General features: G+C 42.4%; 1 protein-coding gene across 3 annotated transcripts; it reads right to left on the reverse strand.

Moving 5' to 3' along the window:
- Positions 1-9,834: 9,834 nt before the first annotated feature.
- On the reverse strand, positions 9,835-13,123 carry LOC123431228 (CRS2-like protein, chloroplastic). 3 transcript variants are annotated; one of them, XM_045115049.1, is made up of 9 exons: positions 12,915-13,114; positions 12,216-12,440; positions 12,045-12,129; positions 11,860-11,927; positions 11,657-11,707; positions 11,508-11,581; positions 10,787-10,845; positions 10,629-10,705; positions 9,835-10,096 (listed from the first exon to the last, which is right to left on the reverse strand). In XM_045115049.1, exons 2-9 carry the CDS (start codon positions 12,381-12,383, stop codon positions 9,965-9,967), a joined length of 714 nt encoding a protein of 237 aa, XP_044970984.1. In that variant the 5' UTR covers positions 12,384-12,440; positions 12,915-13,114; the 3' UTR covers positions 9,835-9,964. The 3 variants fall into 3 exon arrangements, with proteins under 3 accessions (XP_044970984.1, XP_044970985.1, XP_044970986.1); XM_045115051.1 differs by having other exon boundaries at positions 10,008-10,096; positions 10,629-10,718; positions 12,915-13,123; XM_045115050.1 differs by lacking the exon at positions 12,915-13,114 and having other exon boundaries at positions 12,216-12,480.
- Positions 13,124-16,217: the final 3,094 nt, after the last annotated feature.

Here is a 16,217-nt window from a genome sequence, read left to right on the forward strand (position 1 = left end):
GAGAGGCTAAAACTAGTCTTGAGGCTAAAATCTTTTAGTCAGGGGTGCCCCTACTAAAATGTGCATTAGTCCTCTCTCTCCTCATTTAACTCCTCATGCAAGTTCTGGATTGGAGGGTTTGGAGGATAATAAATGCTCATTAACTTGATTTTTGTCTTTTTAGTATTTGGATCCAAGCATGGATGAGGCTAGCAAGTTTTAGTCTCATTACTTTTAGTCATGGGACTAAAAGGTATCCAAACACCCTCTTAGTATTTGGATCCAAACATGAATGAGGCTAACAAGTTTTAGCCTCATTACTTTTAGTCATGAGACTAAAACGTATCCAAACACCATCTATATATATATTTATAATGGTAAAATTTGAGACTCACTCGGTACCGGGCGCGCCCACGGACCGGATTTGCCTCATAGGTTTTGGACGCACAAAGGCAGGAAGACACTGCATAAAGGACGCGCACTGTTTACGGCATCGTTGATCGTGGTTCGTGAGTAACATGACTCGATTTTATGGACTGCTGTCTACTGTCCCTATACTGGTGTAGTACGTGCTACGGCATCGACCGATCGATCGATCGATCACTGTTCGTGAGTAGCAGTGGCATTGATTCTTGGTGTTCCTTTTGTGCATTCCTCCTGCTTCTGTTCTACTAACATGTTATAAGCCTCGGCGTGTGGTGTGCATCAATCAGCACGATTGAACGATCGACCTATGGTTGATGGGTTTTAGCACATGGAGAGTACGAGTAAACAGTGGTGGATGAATCGTCCCTTCGTGCCAGGCCATTCCAAACCAAGCATGTGTCTACTTAAGTGGTGAACAGAAGCCAATGCCTGTGCACAGGGAGCCTCTATACAACTCTTGACGTCTCCACAGTATCAGACTCACGACTTCGTACTTGTCTTGTTGGATCTGCATCTTGAACTCACGATCCCACTGAAAAGCGTATCATGGGGTAGTTTAACCCATGTGCGAAAAGCCATGTGTAACTTAACACTCTTTTTCATGTTGTAACTTAACGCCTTTTCTTTACGCCGTATCTTAACCCTTCTTGTGAAGGTTTCTTTACTCATTCAAATAGAATAGAGATACTCCGTCGTGTGACCATTTTTCATTCTTAAACAGGGGATAACCCTGGCCTCTGTATTGTGATGGACAACCCTAACATGTAACCATGTTGCAAAAATTACTCCCTTCGGTCCTTTTTAGTCTGCATATTAGCTTTGTCTGAAGTCAAATTATCTCTACTTTGACCAAATTTATAGAAACATGTATCAACATTTACAATGTCAAATTAATATTGTTAGATTCATTGCGAAGGGTAGTTTCATGATATGTATATTTGGTATTGTAGATGTTAATATTTTTTAATATATGTTTGGTCAAACTTTGTAAAGTTTAACTTGACCCAAATATAATATGCGGAGTAAAAAGGACCGGAGGGAGTATTATACATATCTTTCTTGAAAAAAAATCGACAACTTCTTAACAAAGTTTGATAAAGAGAGCCCCTTCTCCGAACTCATTATTAGAAACCGTGATGTCTTATATAAGCTACTCAAACCGAAAAGAGAAGCAACAAATGATGCATGATCTAAGGACATCTCCATGGCGGACCCGCAAACCTCCTGTATATATATTCGGACCATGCTGTCCGAACTATTTTTGCAATCCAACGGGATATGTATATGTCTGTTTAGCAGTCCGAACGTATGAAATCCGGTATCCAAGAAACAAACGGGGGAATCTTTGCCGGGGTCCGAACATGCAGCAGTCAGACTCCGGAAGGGGAAGGAGGCCCAAAAGTGAACAAACAACACATAGAAGCCTACAAGCAGTAGTCAAGCAATTTAGTCGAAGGATGTCGTCGTTTTCTCGGGACAGATGCCATGGGATGGCTTATCGAGAGTGGTTGGGGCCGAAAGGACATCGACGGGCTCCGGTAACGTGATTGGTAACTAGCGGTGCGAGACACACGCTGTATCCAGGTTCGGGGCCCTCCAGGGGATAAAATGGGGCATCCGTTCCGGTTCCACATGGCCTTTAGTCCCGGTTCTGCAACCGGAACAAAACGATCGAGATTAATGCCCATTACTTTTAGTCCCGGTTGGCTTACGAACCGGGACTAAAGGAGCTCCACGTGGCCGCCGTGCGGCGCCCAGGCAGGAGTACCTTTAGTCCCGGTTGGTAACACCAACCAGGACCAACAGGGAAGCATCCGTCCCGTACTGTGCTGAAATGTGAAGGAGTACCTTTAGGCCGGCGTGCGGGGAAGCATCCATCCCGTATTGTGCTGAAATGTGAAGGAGTAGGCTCGATGAGCCTACCCCGGGGTTATCCCCCCGTCAAAGGAGATCATCACCGCCCATGTGCGATCCTACGAGTACCACTCCTTGATCAATGCACTCCTTTGAAAACTTGACTTGCTATCTCTTCCGCCACCTTTATTCCCCATCTCATCATTTTTTGTCTTCCTCGGTTACGTGCAAAATATTTCAATCATGCATCCATTTTATGATTAGGTTAACAAGAATACAAGGATCCGACAACATGTTATTATATAAAATAGTGTTGTTTCTTAATTCCCAAACGTGCGGAAAAATACAAAAAATCCTAATATAACCAAAATTTTATTATCACTACCAAACTTAGTGATCCACTGATTAAACATTGTATGAAACATTATCAACAATGACATGCAAACTGAAGGTGCATTCCATTATATTCCAAAGCAATTTCGAAATAAAACATTGTAAAAATAAATGATAGATGAACTCTTCCTTTCCAAAGAAAGGACATTTCTTATCTCCACCCCGACCTCTCCTAATGAGGTTGTCTCTGGTCAAGATAACATTTCTTACGATTGGGGCTCCAGAAAAGGGTAACTTCTCGATGGATGAGTCATGAATATAATATATTCCCGAGGTTTCCGTTGAGGAAAATAACCTTCTAACAGCTCCTTACTATGAGGAGGAGATAAAGAGGGTGGTTTCTCTAATGGAACACAACAAGGCCCCGGGTCCGGATAGTTTTCCAGTTGAGTTCTATCAGAACTTCTCGGAGGTTATCAATGTGGATCTTCTAGATTTGTTTCGGCACCTCCATGTAGGACAACTAGAATTGATCGCCTTAAACTTTGGTTAGAGAATTTTATTACCTAAGGTTAATGAGGCGGTGAGGATACAACAGTGTAGACCTATTTGCTTCCTTAATGTTAGCTTTAAAATCTTCATGAAAATTGTGATGATTAGGCTAAACTCCCTGTCTGACCATGTGGTTCGCCCTTCCTAGACTGCTTTTATGCAAGGTAGAAACATCCTTGATGGTGTGGTAATCCTTCATGAAGCGTTTCATGAACTGCACCGGAAGAAGTTGAATGGGGAAACTTATGATAAAGTCAAGTTGTCTTTTCTTTAATAGACCCTCAAAATGAAAGGCTTATGTGAGGAATGGCGTGCTCTGATCCATATCTTTTTCTTGTGAAGGTAGTGTGTCTATTAAAGTCAATGATGACGTTGGCAGCTACTTCCAAACGAAGAAAGGATTGAGACAAGGTGACTCATTATTGCCCATGCTATTTTATAAAGTGGTTGATATGTTAGATGCAATGATTGATCATGTGGAAGGTTGATGGTAAATAACGGAGTATTTAATCATCTTGTTGATGGTGGAGTTTCTATCTTTCAATATGCCAATGATATGATTCTCTTTATGGATCAAAACCTAGAGAAAACCAGGAACCTAAAATTAATTTTATCAGCAGTTGAGCAGCTATCAGGTCTTAAGATAAACCTCCATGTTAGTGAATTATTCTGTTTTGGCGAGCCCCGAGACGAGGCAAAATGTTCAAATATCAAGTTAGTCCTTAGTGAATTTATGATGAAGCTCCATTCTGAGGGTCCAATGGCCAACGATGTTGAACAGAGAATTGGTAACACTGTAGTTGACACTCAAAATCCCCCCTAGATGTTTATGTTTCCTCTTCTTTCTCACTATCTTTTTAGTTGCACTGTGAATTTATTTTTTGTTTTTTATAGAAAATGCTCCGAATTGTTCAGAAAAGTTTATGATTTCTTTGCTTGGTCATGGTGGCTCTATTATGATGATATATTCCTGATTATTGGAAACTTGGTGTATTTCTTCGTCTACTTAGCCAGAAAAATGAACTTGAAAAAGTCATATGTGTTAGAGTTTGTTCTTCGTGCAGTCTAAACTTATAATTTCCATCTTCTTCAACCATGATGTTGCACTGCATGATCTAGTTTTAATCAACTTGTAATTGCATATCACATATTGAATGTGAATTCATATCATCTCTGATACTATTGATCTCCAAGTTTTTATAATACACACACATATACGAGAGCATGAGAATCTCGAGTCCTATATTTAGAAATGTAGATTTTTTTTAAGTGCCCAAAACCTATATTGTTGTTATTTTTATAGGTCCAGTATCTTTTGGTAACTACAACCATTCCATGGTCTATATCGTATAGATCTGACACTATGTGCATTTGGATGCTCATAATTCCATGTGTATATCATGTGAGTTCACATTTGACTACACATGTATTGAATATTTTCTAATTGTAGGACGGCATGATGAAGTGATTAATACCAGCTGCTCGTTTCATAAGTTTAGGGAGAGAAACTAAGAGAAGGCTATATTTATACAATTATGTAAGAATATATCTCGAGTGACCCACTGTACCTTTTTGCCAACAAGAACAACAAACCATGAGTGTTTAAGATGAGACCCATTGTTGCCATGATTTTTTTGTACCTTTTGTCAACTATTTGGACTTTGTGGATTACGGTTAGATGTTTGTAGTACATGGAATTGTGAGACCACATGATTGTAAAAAAGCAACACATGCACTTCACACGGACAATCTCGCGGGCCTCTCTGTGGTAGTAATGATAATACGAAATTTGTAAAATCCGAACGTTCTGCTTTATGCATCAGATCTGAACGATCTTGCTACCGTCGGATCGCGATCTCATGACTGCGATGGTCCTTCACACAAGCACGCGTGCAACAATTTGCGTTGACCAACTACGGGATGGGATTGCGATCTCATGTGAGAAAAATAATTTTGCAGCTAGTGGGATTCAATCCGTTTGATAAGGCATGGGCCCTTGTAACCAACTCAGCTTTGTGACTCTTTTGTCCAAATGGATGAAAACATTGCTATTTGACCTTTCAATAAGAACATACTCCAGAAAATAAAGCAAGTTAATTATGATGCGTTCGAAGTTCTTTACCCTTGATGCCTAGCTTTTTTAGTCTGAACACCGCTGATACCTAGCTTCTTGTCTACATTCTATGTGGGCAAGCATGCTTGTTTTTGGTTCAGCTATCAATGTACACGATCGAGTGTGAGCACTTAATTTCAAGGCGTTGTCTTTTTTCCATTTGTTATTCCGTGCATCCATTCCATTTAATGCCAATGATTTTTTATTCAACGTAATCTTTTGATTCACTTATCGAGTGCCAATGAGAGTACCTTTTTCTCTGTACTTTTTTTCTCTGTGCATTTTTTCTCACCATGGAATGTATATACCTCGTCCTGATATCTTTGGCGCGGGAGGGGAGAGGGGGCAGGGGTGGTAACTCACGCATCGTAGAGCTGATAACTTATATGCTTCGGTCCTGATAACTTTGGTGAGGGGTGGTGAAATATACACACGGTAACAATGTTAGTAGCACAGTAACTTACACTTCGTAGCCTAATAACTTACATATCCCAGTCATGGTAAATTTTGGTGACACGCGGGGGGATGGGGGTGGTGATGAAATATACCACCCGGTAACTTTTGCGTAAATAGCATGGTAAATCACACGCTACAAACCAGATAACCTATGTACCCTAGTCCTGATAACTTTGGCAACGGGGTGAAGATGGGGGAGTTGTTGAAACACACCACGATAACTTATGTGCACATAACATGACTTTTTACGTCCCCAAGACATGATAACTTATGTACACCCGTGGGTAATTTTCGCACGCGGGGCGGGGGTTATGAAATATACCCATGGTAACTTTAATGTTAATAGCATGGTAACTCACACATCGTACACCCTGGGTAATTTTCACGAGCGTGGCGGGGGTGAAAATATCCCCCGGTAACTTTTGTGTGAATAGATGGTAACTCACACATCGCAGATCTGATAACTTATATACTCTGATCCTGGTAACTTTGGAGTCGAGGGAGAGGGTGGAATATCCCATGATAACTTTCATGTGAATAACATGGTAAATCACACACCGCAGAACTGATAACTTATGCATCTCGGTCCTGATAACTTTGGTATGGGGGGAGGGTTGATGAAATATGTCCCGGTAACTTTTGTGTGAATAGATGGTAACTCACACATCATGGAGCTGATAACTTATGCACCTCGGTCATGGTAACTTTGGTGACGGGCCAGAAGAGTTGATGAAATATCCTATCAGTAACTTTTGTGTGAATAGCATGGTACCTCATATATCGTAGACCTGATAACTTATGTACACCGGTCCTGATAACTTTGGCGACCGGGGGGGGGGGGGGTATGAAATATCTCCACATACTCCCAATAATTTTTGCATAAATAACATGGTATTTTATGCGCCACAGACCTGATTATAGGTGGCCAACAGACCGACCCGAGTACGGCACAACCCGACACACACCTAAACATCCCTGGACTACCACGACCCGCTAAATTCTGTTTATAAAGTGAGTCATGCCATGTCGGCATGTGGACCTCACCCTACGGCCGAGGCACGTCACCGATGGTAGGCGATACTGTAGACATGATAATTTACTTATAAACATCATGGTAAATTTTTGACCCAGGCAAAAAAAGATAGTTGAAACACCTCCGGTAACTTCAGTGTAACCATCATGGTAAGTTAGTACTACGGGCATGGTAACTTCTGACCTAAAAAAAGGTCGCCAAAACATACCAACATGGGATCTAGTTTCGAAGGTCTCGCCGTGACGAATCTTTTATGTGAAAACAAGTTTCCATTGAAGCAACGGTTTAAGCTACAAAACATTTTGAAATTTTAAATTTAATGAAATCTTTGATGATATCAGCAATCTTTGTCTTACTTGCATGCATGCATGCATGAGGCATAGGCATGCAATGCTGGTTCGTTTCTTCGAACTCCACTTCTTACAACTTTTCTACCACCCTAGAAAAAAAGCGGGAGGGGAACGAAGCGGGAGGAGTTGGATCGAAGAAAAAAAAGCAGAAGGGGAACGGAGCGGGAGGAGTTGGATCGAAGAAAAAAAAGCAGAAGGGGAACGGAGCGGGAGGAGTTGGATCGAAGAAAAAAAAACAGAAGGGGAACGGAGCGGGAGGAGTTGGATCGAAGAAGATTACTCGTTCAGATCTATCGTTTATAAACAGAAAGTTTGGACGTTAGTGCAGTCCATGATAATAACCGATCAATTTTCTAGGGGGGTGGGACTAAAACACCATCTATGATGATGTTTGGTAGAAACATCTTGCTCCATAGTCCATACGCACATACACTAGCAGGATATTGCTCGGGTTCTAGTGACGGCGGGCTGCAATGAATTTGTTCATCGGTGTCCAAAGACGTGAACATTCACCAATGAGTCTAGCTATATATATTGTGTCACAAGAATCAACGAAGATGACCCGCCTCTGCGCGCGCGTGTTGAGTTTGTATTTCAATCACTTTGTAATACTTGTCTGAACCTCTCACGACATGAAATAACCTCTCACGGCGTTGGGAAGCACTCAAGCACAGATGATGAAATGGTCCGCGTCCATTTGGAAAACACATTGGCATTGGGGGCTCCCACCTCGCACTCGCCCACAAATCAGGATCTATCTTGAGAAAAGGTTTGCATGGTCCCCCGGTGGATCGAGGCTCCCTCGCCCCCCACCTTTTGCCGCCTCCTCCGAATCATTCCTTCATAATTCACCCCGCACGCCACTCCACGCACCCCTCCTCTCCTCTCCTCTCCTCTCTCCAGCGCCTAGGGGTAGGGGTAGGCCGGCCGGAGCAGGCATGCGTCCCCATCCACCACCCCAAATCCGCCATTGCTTCTCAGCCCTGTCCATCTACGAGTGGCAAGATTCCCCTATTTCCACGAGACGCTGCCGCAGCGGCGCACCGCTCCACCAGTGCTTGCCCGGCCCCTTCTCTCTACCACTTACTAGGATGTGTGGAATTTTCAAAGTATGGTTCGGGGTTTCCGAGGAATCATGCACCCGACCGTTGCGTCACGACGGCAGTGCTTCGACCGAGGCTGCTGCTGCGCTCCCATGCATGCATGCATATCGGTGATCAGTGCTTAGCCTACGTAGAAGAGCATGGCCCGGCCCTTGTGCCATCAGCTACCAGCGCGCGGGTGCCCTACCAGCTATCAGCAAGCAAGCAATGGCCATGGCTCTTTGCGGAACGATTTTGGAGCGTAATGCGCGCTTTTAGCAGGAAGCCATGCATGTATAAGCCGCATGCATGATGAATGATTGATCCATCCATCGACCGATCCATCACGCCACAATTAATCGGTGGATCTGTGCGCGCGCGCGGCTACGTACGTGGGCTATAGAGGCGAACCCCGGTCGCCGTCGCTGAATAATTGCGGTGTACTTAGGAGCGAGCACCGTGGGAGCGGTCGGAAAGCCGTCTTGACTCGTTACCGAGCGAGCGTGTGGACTGGATCGAGTGGATCCCCGGGAGAAATGGGAGAGGGAGATGGGTCGGTCGGCCGTCCAAAACCGGCACTGCTCCCTGGTAGCCTCGCTGCGCACCTCTCCTGTGGTGTGAGCCACTGTAATGTAATGGCCCTGTTGGCGCACGTCCGTCCGGCCGGCTCCGGCGGGCCTCACTCCGACGATGGATGTGGGTCGACTGGTCTTTTCCGAGGAGGAAGGAAGGAACCAAGGGGAAAACGAGGAGGGAACCTCGCTGTTGGTGAGTCCGTGACACGGACCGGGGTGCGTGCTTGTGGGATCGGATCGGAGCTGACCCGACGGGGAAGAAGCGCAAGCGCATCGTGTGGCAGTACTGTGAGTCGGCACGGCACGGGGTAAGTGCACTGCGTCTGCGTCTGCGTCTGCATGCATGGGTGGTGTTGCTTGCAGCTGCCCTTCCTTCTTCCCCGGCCGGCCGCGCTGCACCCAGACCCACACCTGCTCGTTGGCTTTGGATTCCAGGAGCTTGGGTTGGGTGTAGCTCCATTGCTGCCTGGGGTGGGGGTGGGGGTGGGGGTGGAGATGACTGGGATCGTGCGCGGAGCAGCGCTAGGGACACCGGCAGCGGCAGCAGCGGTGCCCCACGCACGGCCACAGGCACACAGTGGCAGTGGTGTGCCCCTTGCGAGTCCCGGGTGGCCATCATGGTATTGGTCTGTGACTCACTGGAGATGAGACGAGGGAGACGTGTTGGTGTGGGCGATGTCACACTGCCATGCCCACGCCACACAGGTACTGCTGCCGCCGCTCCACTCCAGTCCACTGTGCTTCCTTCCTTCCTCTTGTAGTTGTAGGTAGAAAACCTGAACGAAATTGCTCCCATGCTCGAGAGGAAATCGTAGGCTTTGAATTTCGAATGCTACTTACTACTTACTACTACTACTAAGCTGAGATATCGGTCTGCATTTCCTATGCCATTTCTGGGGTGCCGCCAGTGATCTGCGTTCGTTCCTACGTGGAGGGATCAGGTTCTAGTAAAAGGGAGCCGACACTTCTGCCAAGTTTCTCTTATTTGCGACAGGAGATGAGATGGAGACGACGGTCCCCGGCCCGTACCACGCTCAGATCCACATTGTTCGTGCCTAAGGCTTGCCATGTAGGCTGCTCATCGAGAGACAACTGTTGATGTTATACATCTTTTACCATGCTGTTAAAACTTGAGGCCGAACAAGCACGTCACAACTTACAAAACACACACAGCGTTTCTCCAGGCCCAAGCGGTTTGTGGCCATCTTGGATTACAACTGCTGGTCATGTGAGACCAGATGCTTGTACTTCTGATCCACATTTGACACCCTCGCCGCCTCCGTCAGACCCTTGGTCACCACCATCTTCAGAATGCCGCATCCCTCTTTTATGGCCGAATCAATCTAGGTTCAAAACAGCAACACCCCTCCAGTCAGCCGGTCAGTCAGTCATGCTATCTTCGATTTGAAGCACAATATCTATGTGCATCTAGTTTGATCATATGAAGATGATATGACTAAGTTGTGTTGTCTCAGAATATACTGGTCACCAACTTTATGTTTTGTAAACCATCTTAATGTCCAAGATTCCCCCTACTGCTGACTCTGGAGTACTAATTAAAAATAGTAGCAATAGAAGTATGCACCCATAAAATGGGCTACTCAATTAAAACTGCCTGTACAAATAAGGTGTTTGCCATTTGCAAGAAATGTTGCAAAAAACTCGCCAAGGTTTAACTGATGTAGATTAAATTAAGAGCTTGCTTATACAATACTGTTTGGTCATACCTGTCCTAGCAAATTAACGGACATGATCATGTACCCATAGAACAGACGAAGTCGTTTTAATATTAAGAGCTAATAACAATTAAGACAAGATAGAAAAATAAGCATAACATTAAACTTGAACTATATGGTAAAAGCAATAAAGATTTACCCGTTCCCGACCAGTCTTATTGAACTTCTGAAGCACAAAAGCTTTGGGATCCATCTGACCGGGCGGTCGTCCAATTCCTACATATGCCAACTATGATTTTTTTTTGGGGGGTTCAGAAAAGGAAAATAGAATTTGAATCCTGCAGCTGCCAAACCTACCAATCCTTAATCGACCAAATTCCCGGTTCTTGCGAAAATGGTAGATCACACTCTTCAACCTGATAAACTAACAAGGTAAATGTTTCCTGTCAAGATTAAATAAAGCCCTCATCTAACAGAACATCACATAGATTTGAGAGTGCCGATGGTCTGCATCCATACGCAAATACCAAATTTAATGATGGAGAATTCTATGACACTCATTAAAGAGTGCTCATGTTCGGAAGATGATTTTCAAGTAACAGACTAAATGGCAAAGTCTATGTTAAATGGCCAGTAGAAACAAGTGCACTAAAAGGATCATGGTAGCATGATGAAATGAAAAGAAAAAAACGTGCACATTCAGGAATACAGAAACAAACATGAAGTATAATTACTAATTCAGTACACCTGCTTTATCAATGAACTGAACAAGCCTTTTCCCACTTGTAAAAAAATCTACAAAACGGAAGAGAAGTTCTGGCAATCTCTGTTTCTCAAAGATAAGTAGCACAATGATTACCAATTCACTGAAACAGTGTATCTCCTAAGAGCATACCAACAGACTAGATTAGAGGTCTAAGACAACGGTCTGACATTTTTAACTGATAAATTGCAGGTCTATGCTTTTTATTATTTCTGTATTTAAACACAATGCATGAATATCTGGTTTTCCCTTTGGAATCTTTTGATACAGGAATAAAACTCTTTCAGAGAGCACATAGAGTTAAGGTTTACCAACCCATTATGACGTCCATATCCTCCTTTAGGTTGCAAACGGAGAACTCCACATGGAAGGTCTGTGTCATCATATGCCTAAAACTCATAAAACAGAGAAGTCAGATCATTATATAAGATGGCACTGATGAAGATTAGAAAACAAGCGCTCACCACTATGACACGGTGAAGTGGCAGTTTATAATAGGCAGCAAGTGCACCAGCCTGTAATGAGGAAAGGAAAAACAGAGGGGTGTCAGCATCACAAGCATTTAAAATGCTGTCGTGGTTCACAGTCGAGCTAGTTAAAATGAAGTGCATCACATGAAAAATGCATAGTATTAAATTTGAAGAAGTCCTCCAAAACTGTTGCTTACAGATTCACCGCTCAGATTTATGTATGTTTGAGGCTTGGCAAGCAAAACAGGGACACCATCTACCACCCCTGCGGAAGGCCGGCACAACAATTCAATTCAGCTCTTTGTACTTTGGAAACATAATATGCATTACCCAAAGAGTAAAGAGAAACATTGTTTCTGAGGGATATACAGATGGAGCCAACCTTCACCAAATAGTGCTTTGAAATGATGTGTGGTCAGGGATATGCCCTGAGACTCTGCAAATGCATCTATCATATCAAACCCAACCTGCAAGGCAAGAAACAACACAACAGAATTATGAGAATAAAGGTGAGCCAGTGAATTCCAAACAAAAGATGAGAAGGAGAACTTACATTGTGTCTGGTGGATTGGTACTTCTCACCGGGGTTACCGAGACCAATAAAGAGCCATGGTTGTATTACCGAGCTCGACGAAGATGGAGACAGTGAGGATGTCCGGCAGGTAGAGACATAACGCTTAGAAAGAAAGGGAGCAAATCTTATCCAAAGTTTTCCCCTCATGACTTACTCAATCATAGGCGTCCACACTGCCACAAGTGCAAAACCTGATGGAAAATTCTGCAAAGTAAACCGACATTTTATTTTGAGTGACCACTGGCAGTGCCGCAACAAAAAAAGGGGACCAAAATACACAGATATCAAACCCAAGCCTTGCGCATCCAAACAATGTTCAGTGAGTAGTGACTAGTGAGGCTCATTGGCCACATCAGAACCTTGTTGTTTCTCTAAGTGAATAAGCATAAGTATACAAGGCGGTAACAGCTCGAACAATCATGGAGGAAATAGCTTCTATAATCATCGTATCTGGCTTAAGCATTTCATCATACAGCTGCAAGGCAATAACATGTGCCGGCCTCATCCCAATGCCTGCGTTGCAAAACTATCCTGAACTCTACATCATGGTTTCGATCAGATCATCGGATTTGATTGGACTCCGTGCTCGAAGAGCGAAAAAACACCCAAAATGCCAGCCCTCCGGTCACATTTGAAGATCCAAGTGCAAGCGAGGAGTAAAGACCGGAGAATGCTTACAAGTCGGCTGCAGAGGGCGCGATGATCCCCACGGCACCGGTGAAGACGGCCGCGAAGCAGGGGGCACCGCCGATGCGCCTGGTCTTGATCCGCTCGTTCGCCTGAGCGCGCTGTGGGGTGTGTGGAGTGGCCGCCGGCTCCAGCGCCGTCGCGTCGCCTTATTTTTCCCGAGAGGTTCGCCGTCGTGTGTGCAAGAGAATTTGGTCGCTCACCAGTGTGCTTGGGCCTCCAGAGATAGTGGCAACCCATTGTGTATGGGCCCAAAGTATAGGCCCGATTTGAAACGCGAAGAGAAACTCAAAATATTACAGAGATGTAAAAAGGAACAACAACTAGTGAATATCATTTATGTCAAACAAGAAAGTTCCCCCTAAAAAAATTCAAAAAGAAAGTTTCAAATACTATATGTAGGAAAAATCCAGCATGAAAATTTCACACATGTTGTTTGGATGTCATATAGGAGAGACACACAATCGAGACTGTATGAATATGAAATTCACTGGAATCAAGGACAACCATTTCTCTACTCCAAACTGCGTCAAAGTAAAATCTCTATATTCTGCAAAAGAAAAATCTATATAGAAATGCCATTCTTTTGAAATTCCTAAGATTTTTCTTTGCTCCCAAATGAGGGCTGAAATGCATACATTAGAAAAATCATTATGTTTTTAAAACACTAGATAATACCACACAGGTTGCCACAAGAATTCACAGTAATAATTTTGTCAAGGAAAAAAATTAGAAGTCTCATGAAGTTCCTGTTTCGGTCGAACGGTTTTTTGTTGTTGACAAAAATAAAGATTGGTAATGATGATGTGCCCCCATGACTATCTAGCCTTGCCGGAATATTTGTTGGTAAACATAAAAACTAAAACACAATGATGATGATGATGATGTAGTACCCTTACATGTGCTGAAAAATGAGGTCATATGTAATATGTCACCATACATGCCACCATCTGCAATGTTCTCTTCTCGTTACAAAAGTTTTAACATTTTTGGAACAAAGCAGTGGTATGTTGTTAAACTCAGGGAGAATACTAATGCATTATATAGCAAATACAAATTCGCACATTTGCAATGTGTACTTATTCTCTACCAAAGCTGTCCAACAGTAAAAAAAAATAGATGGAAAACATGATACTAAAATAATACTTTTTTCATAACATACGGTGCTAGGAGGCTCACGAAAGTTGATATAAAACCGGAAATCCACTGCACGAACGAATATCTATAAGGACAGTAAGACAAATATGGCATGAAAACACATTTACTTTTTTAAATAATACTTTGTCCCTCTAATGCCAATCATGAAATAATAAAAAATAAAGTTGATCTAGAAAAGGCATCATATATATGTAGGGAAAACCCGGCATGAAAATTTCACACATGTTGTTTGGATGTCAAAAAGAAAGTTTCAAACACTGTATGTAGGGAAAACCCGGCATGAAAATTTCACACATGTTGTTTGGATGTCATGTAGGAGAGTCACACAATCGTAGACACACCGAGGAAAGAATATAAAATGAGAATGTGTGAATATGAAATTCACTGGAATCAAGGATAGCCATTTCTCTACTCCAAACAGCGTAGAAGTAAAATCTCTATATTCTTCCAAAAAAAAAGTAAAATCTCTATAGAAATGCCATCCTTTTGAAATTCCTAAGATTTTGCTTTGCTCCAAAATGAGGACTGAAATGAATACATTAGAAAAATCATTACGTTTTTAAAACACAAGATAAATCCACGCAGATTACCACAAGAATTTACAGTAATCAATTTGTCAAGGAAAAAATAGAAGTCTCATGAACTTCTGGTTTCGGTCGATCGGCTTTTTTGTTGTTGACAAAAATAAAGATTGGTATTGATGATGTATCCCCATGACCTTCTAGCTTTGCCGGAATAATTTGTTGGTAAACATAAAAACTAAAAATGATGATGATGATGATGTGATACCCTTACATTTGCTGAAAAATGGGATCATATGTAGTATGTCACCATACAGTCTGCAATGTTCTCTTCTCGTTACAATTTTTTTAACATTTTTAGAACAAAGCAGCGGTATACATTGCGTTATCATGTGTTCTTAAAGTCAGGGAGAATACTAATGCATTATATAGCAAAGGCAAATTCACACATTTGCAATGTGTACTTATTGCCTACCAAAGATGTCCAGCAGTAAAACAAATATAGATGGAAAACATGATATTAAAATAATACTTTTTTTCATAGCATACGGTGCCAGGAGGCTCATGAAAGTTGATACAAAACCGAAAATCCACCATGCGAACAAATATTCAAAAGGACAGTAAGAAAAATATTGCATGAAAACATGTTTACCTTTTAAAATAGTACTTTGTCCCTCTAATGCCAATCATGAAATAATAACAAATAAAATTGATCTAGAAAAGGCATCATATATATACAAAAAGGGGGCAAATTTGCACATGTTTGACAACTACTTATTCTCTAGAAAAGCTGAACAATAGTAAAGAATCATGAAACGTAATATTAAAATGATTTATATGGATTTCTTTTACCATATGTGCATGAAAGTTAATATGCATAAAACCATAAATCAATCGCCTCGAAAAAATATCTGTAAAATATACTAAGCCAAATATAGCAAGAAAACATGACATCCTTTTTAAAAGAATATACCTTGTCACTCACGAAATAGGTACAAGGAAAAAAATTGAAATATGCTAGAAGCAGGGCTTGAACCAATAGTACTCATTCTCTACCAAAGTTGTTCAATAGTAAAAAAATACCGTAAAACTTGATATTAAAATAGTACCTTAGGATTTATCTTTATACCATACGTGCATGGATGTTAATATGCAAAAAGGCATAAAGAAAAACATGATATGCTTTTTTTAACATAATAGACACGCAAGCGTTAATATACACGTGCATATATTCACCCTTATAAATGCACATCCGACCCCTATAAGCATCTTCGAGAGACTGAACCGGCATATCATCCTGAGATTTACGAAGTCACTGTAGGTGCCTCGTCGTCGATGGAAAACGTCTTCCTCCCACTGAAAGCATATCGCCGGAATCCTGAAATAAATCCAGGAATAATGCAAGCACTAGGAATTGAATCCTGATGGGCTGCAAATACCAATGTCCCTCTAACCATCCAACCACAGGTTGGTTTGCCTATGATATGCTTCTCTTAAAAGAATAGCTTGTCATTTATGGAAATTATACATGAAAAGTAAAAGCATAAATGTCTTGGTGATATGCTTTACCATACGCAGGGCCGTTTTCAAGAATTCAGACCCCCGATGCGAAAAG

Source organism: Hordeum vulgare, chromosome 2H (assembly GCF_904849725.1).
Source record: "Hordeum vulgare subsp. vulgare chromosome 2H, MorexV3_pseudomolecules_assembly, whole genome shotgun sequence".
NCBI lineage: Eukaryota > Viridiplantae > Streptophyta > Magnoliopsida > Poales > Poaceae > Hordeum > Hordeum vulgare.

What these genes read in the sequence shown, in the direction of transcription:
- LOC123431228 (XM_045115049.1), bottom strand. Translation starts at nt 12,383, where the DNA reads ATGAGGGGAAAACTTTGGATAAGATTTGCTCCCTTTCTTTCTAAGCGT. An exon ending in TAAATCTGAGCGGTGAATCT is followed by an intron (nt 11,708 to 11,859) that starts GTAAGCAACAGT and finishes TCCTCATTACAG; the next exon opens with GCTGGTGCACTTGCTGCCTA. An exon ending in GGATATGGACGTCATAATGG is followed by an intron (nt 10,846 to 11,507) that starts GTTGGTAAACCT and finishes TTAGTTTATCAG; the next exon opens with GTTGAAGAGTGTGATCTACC.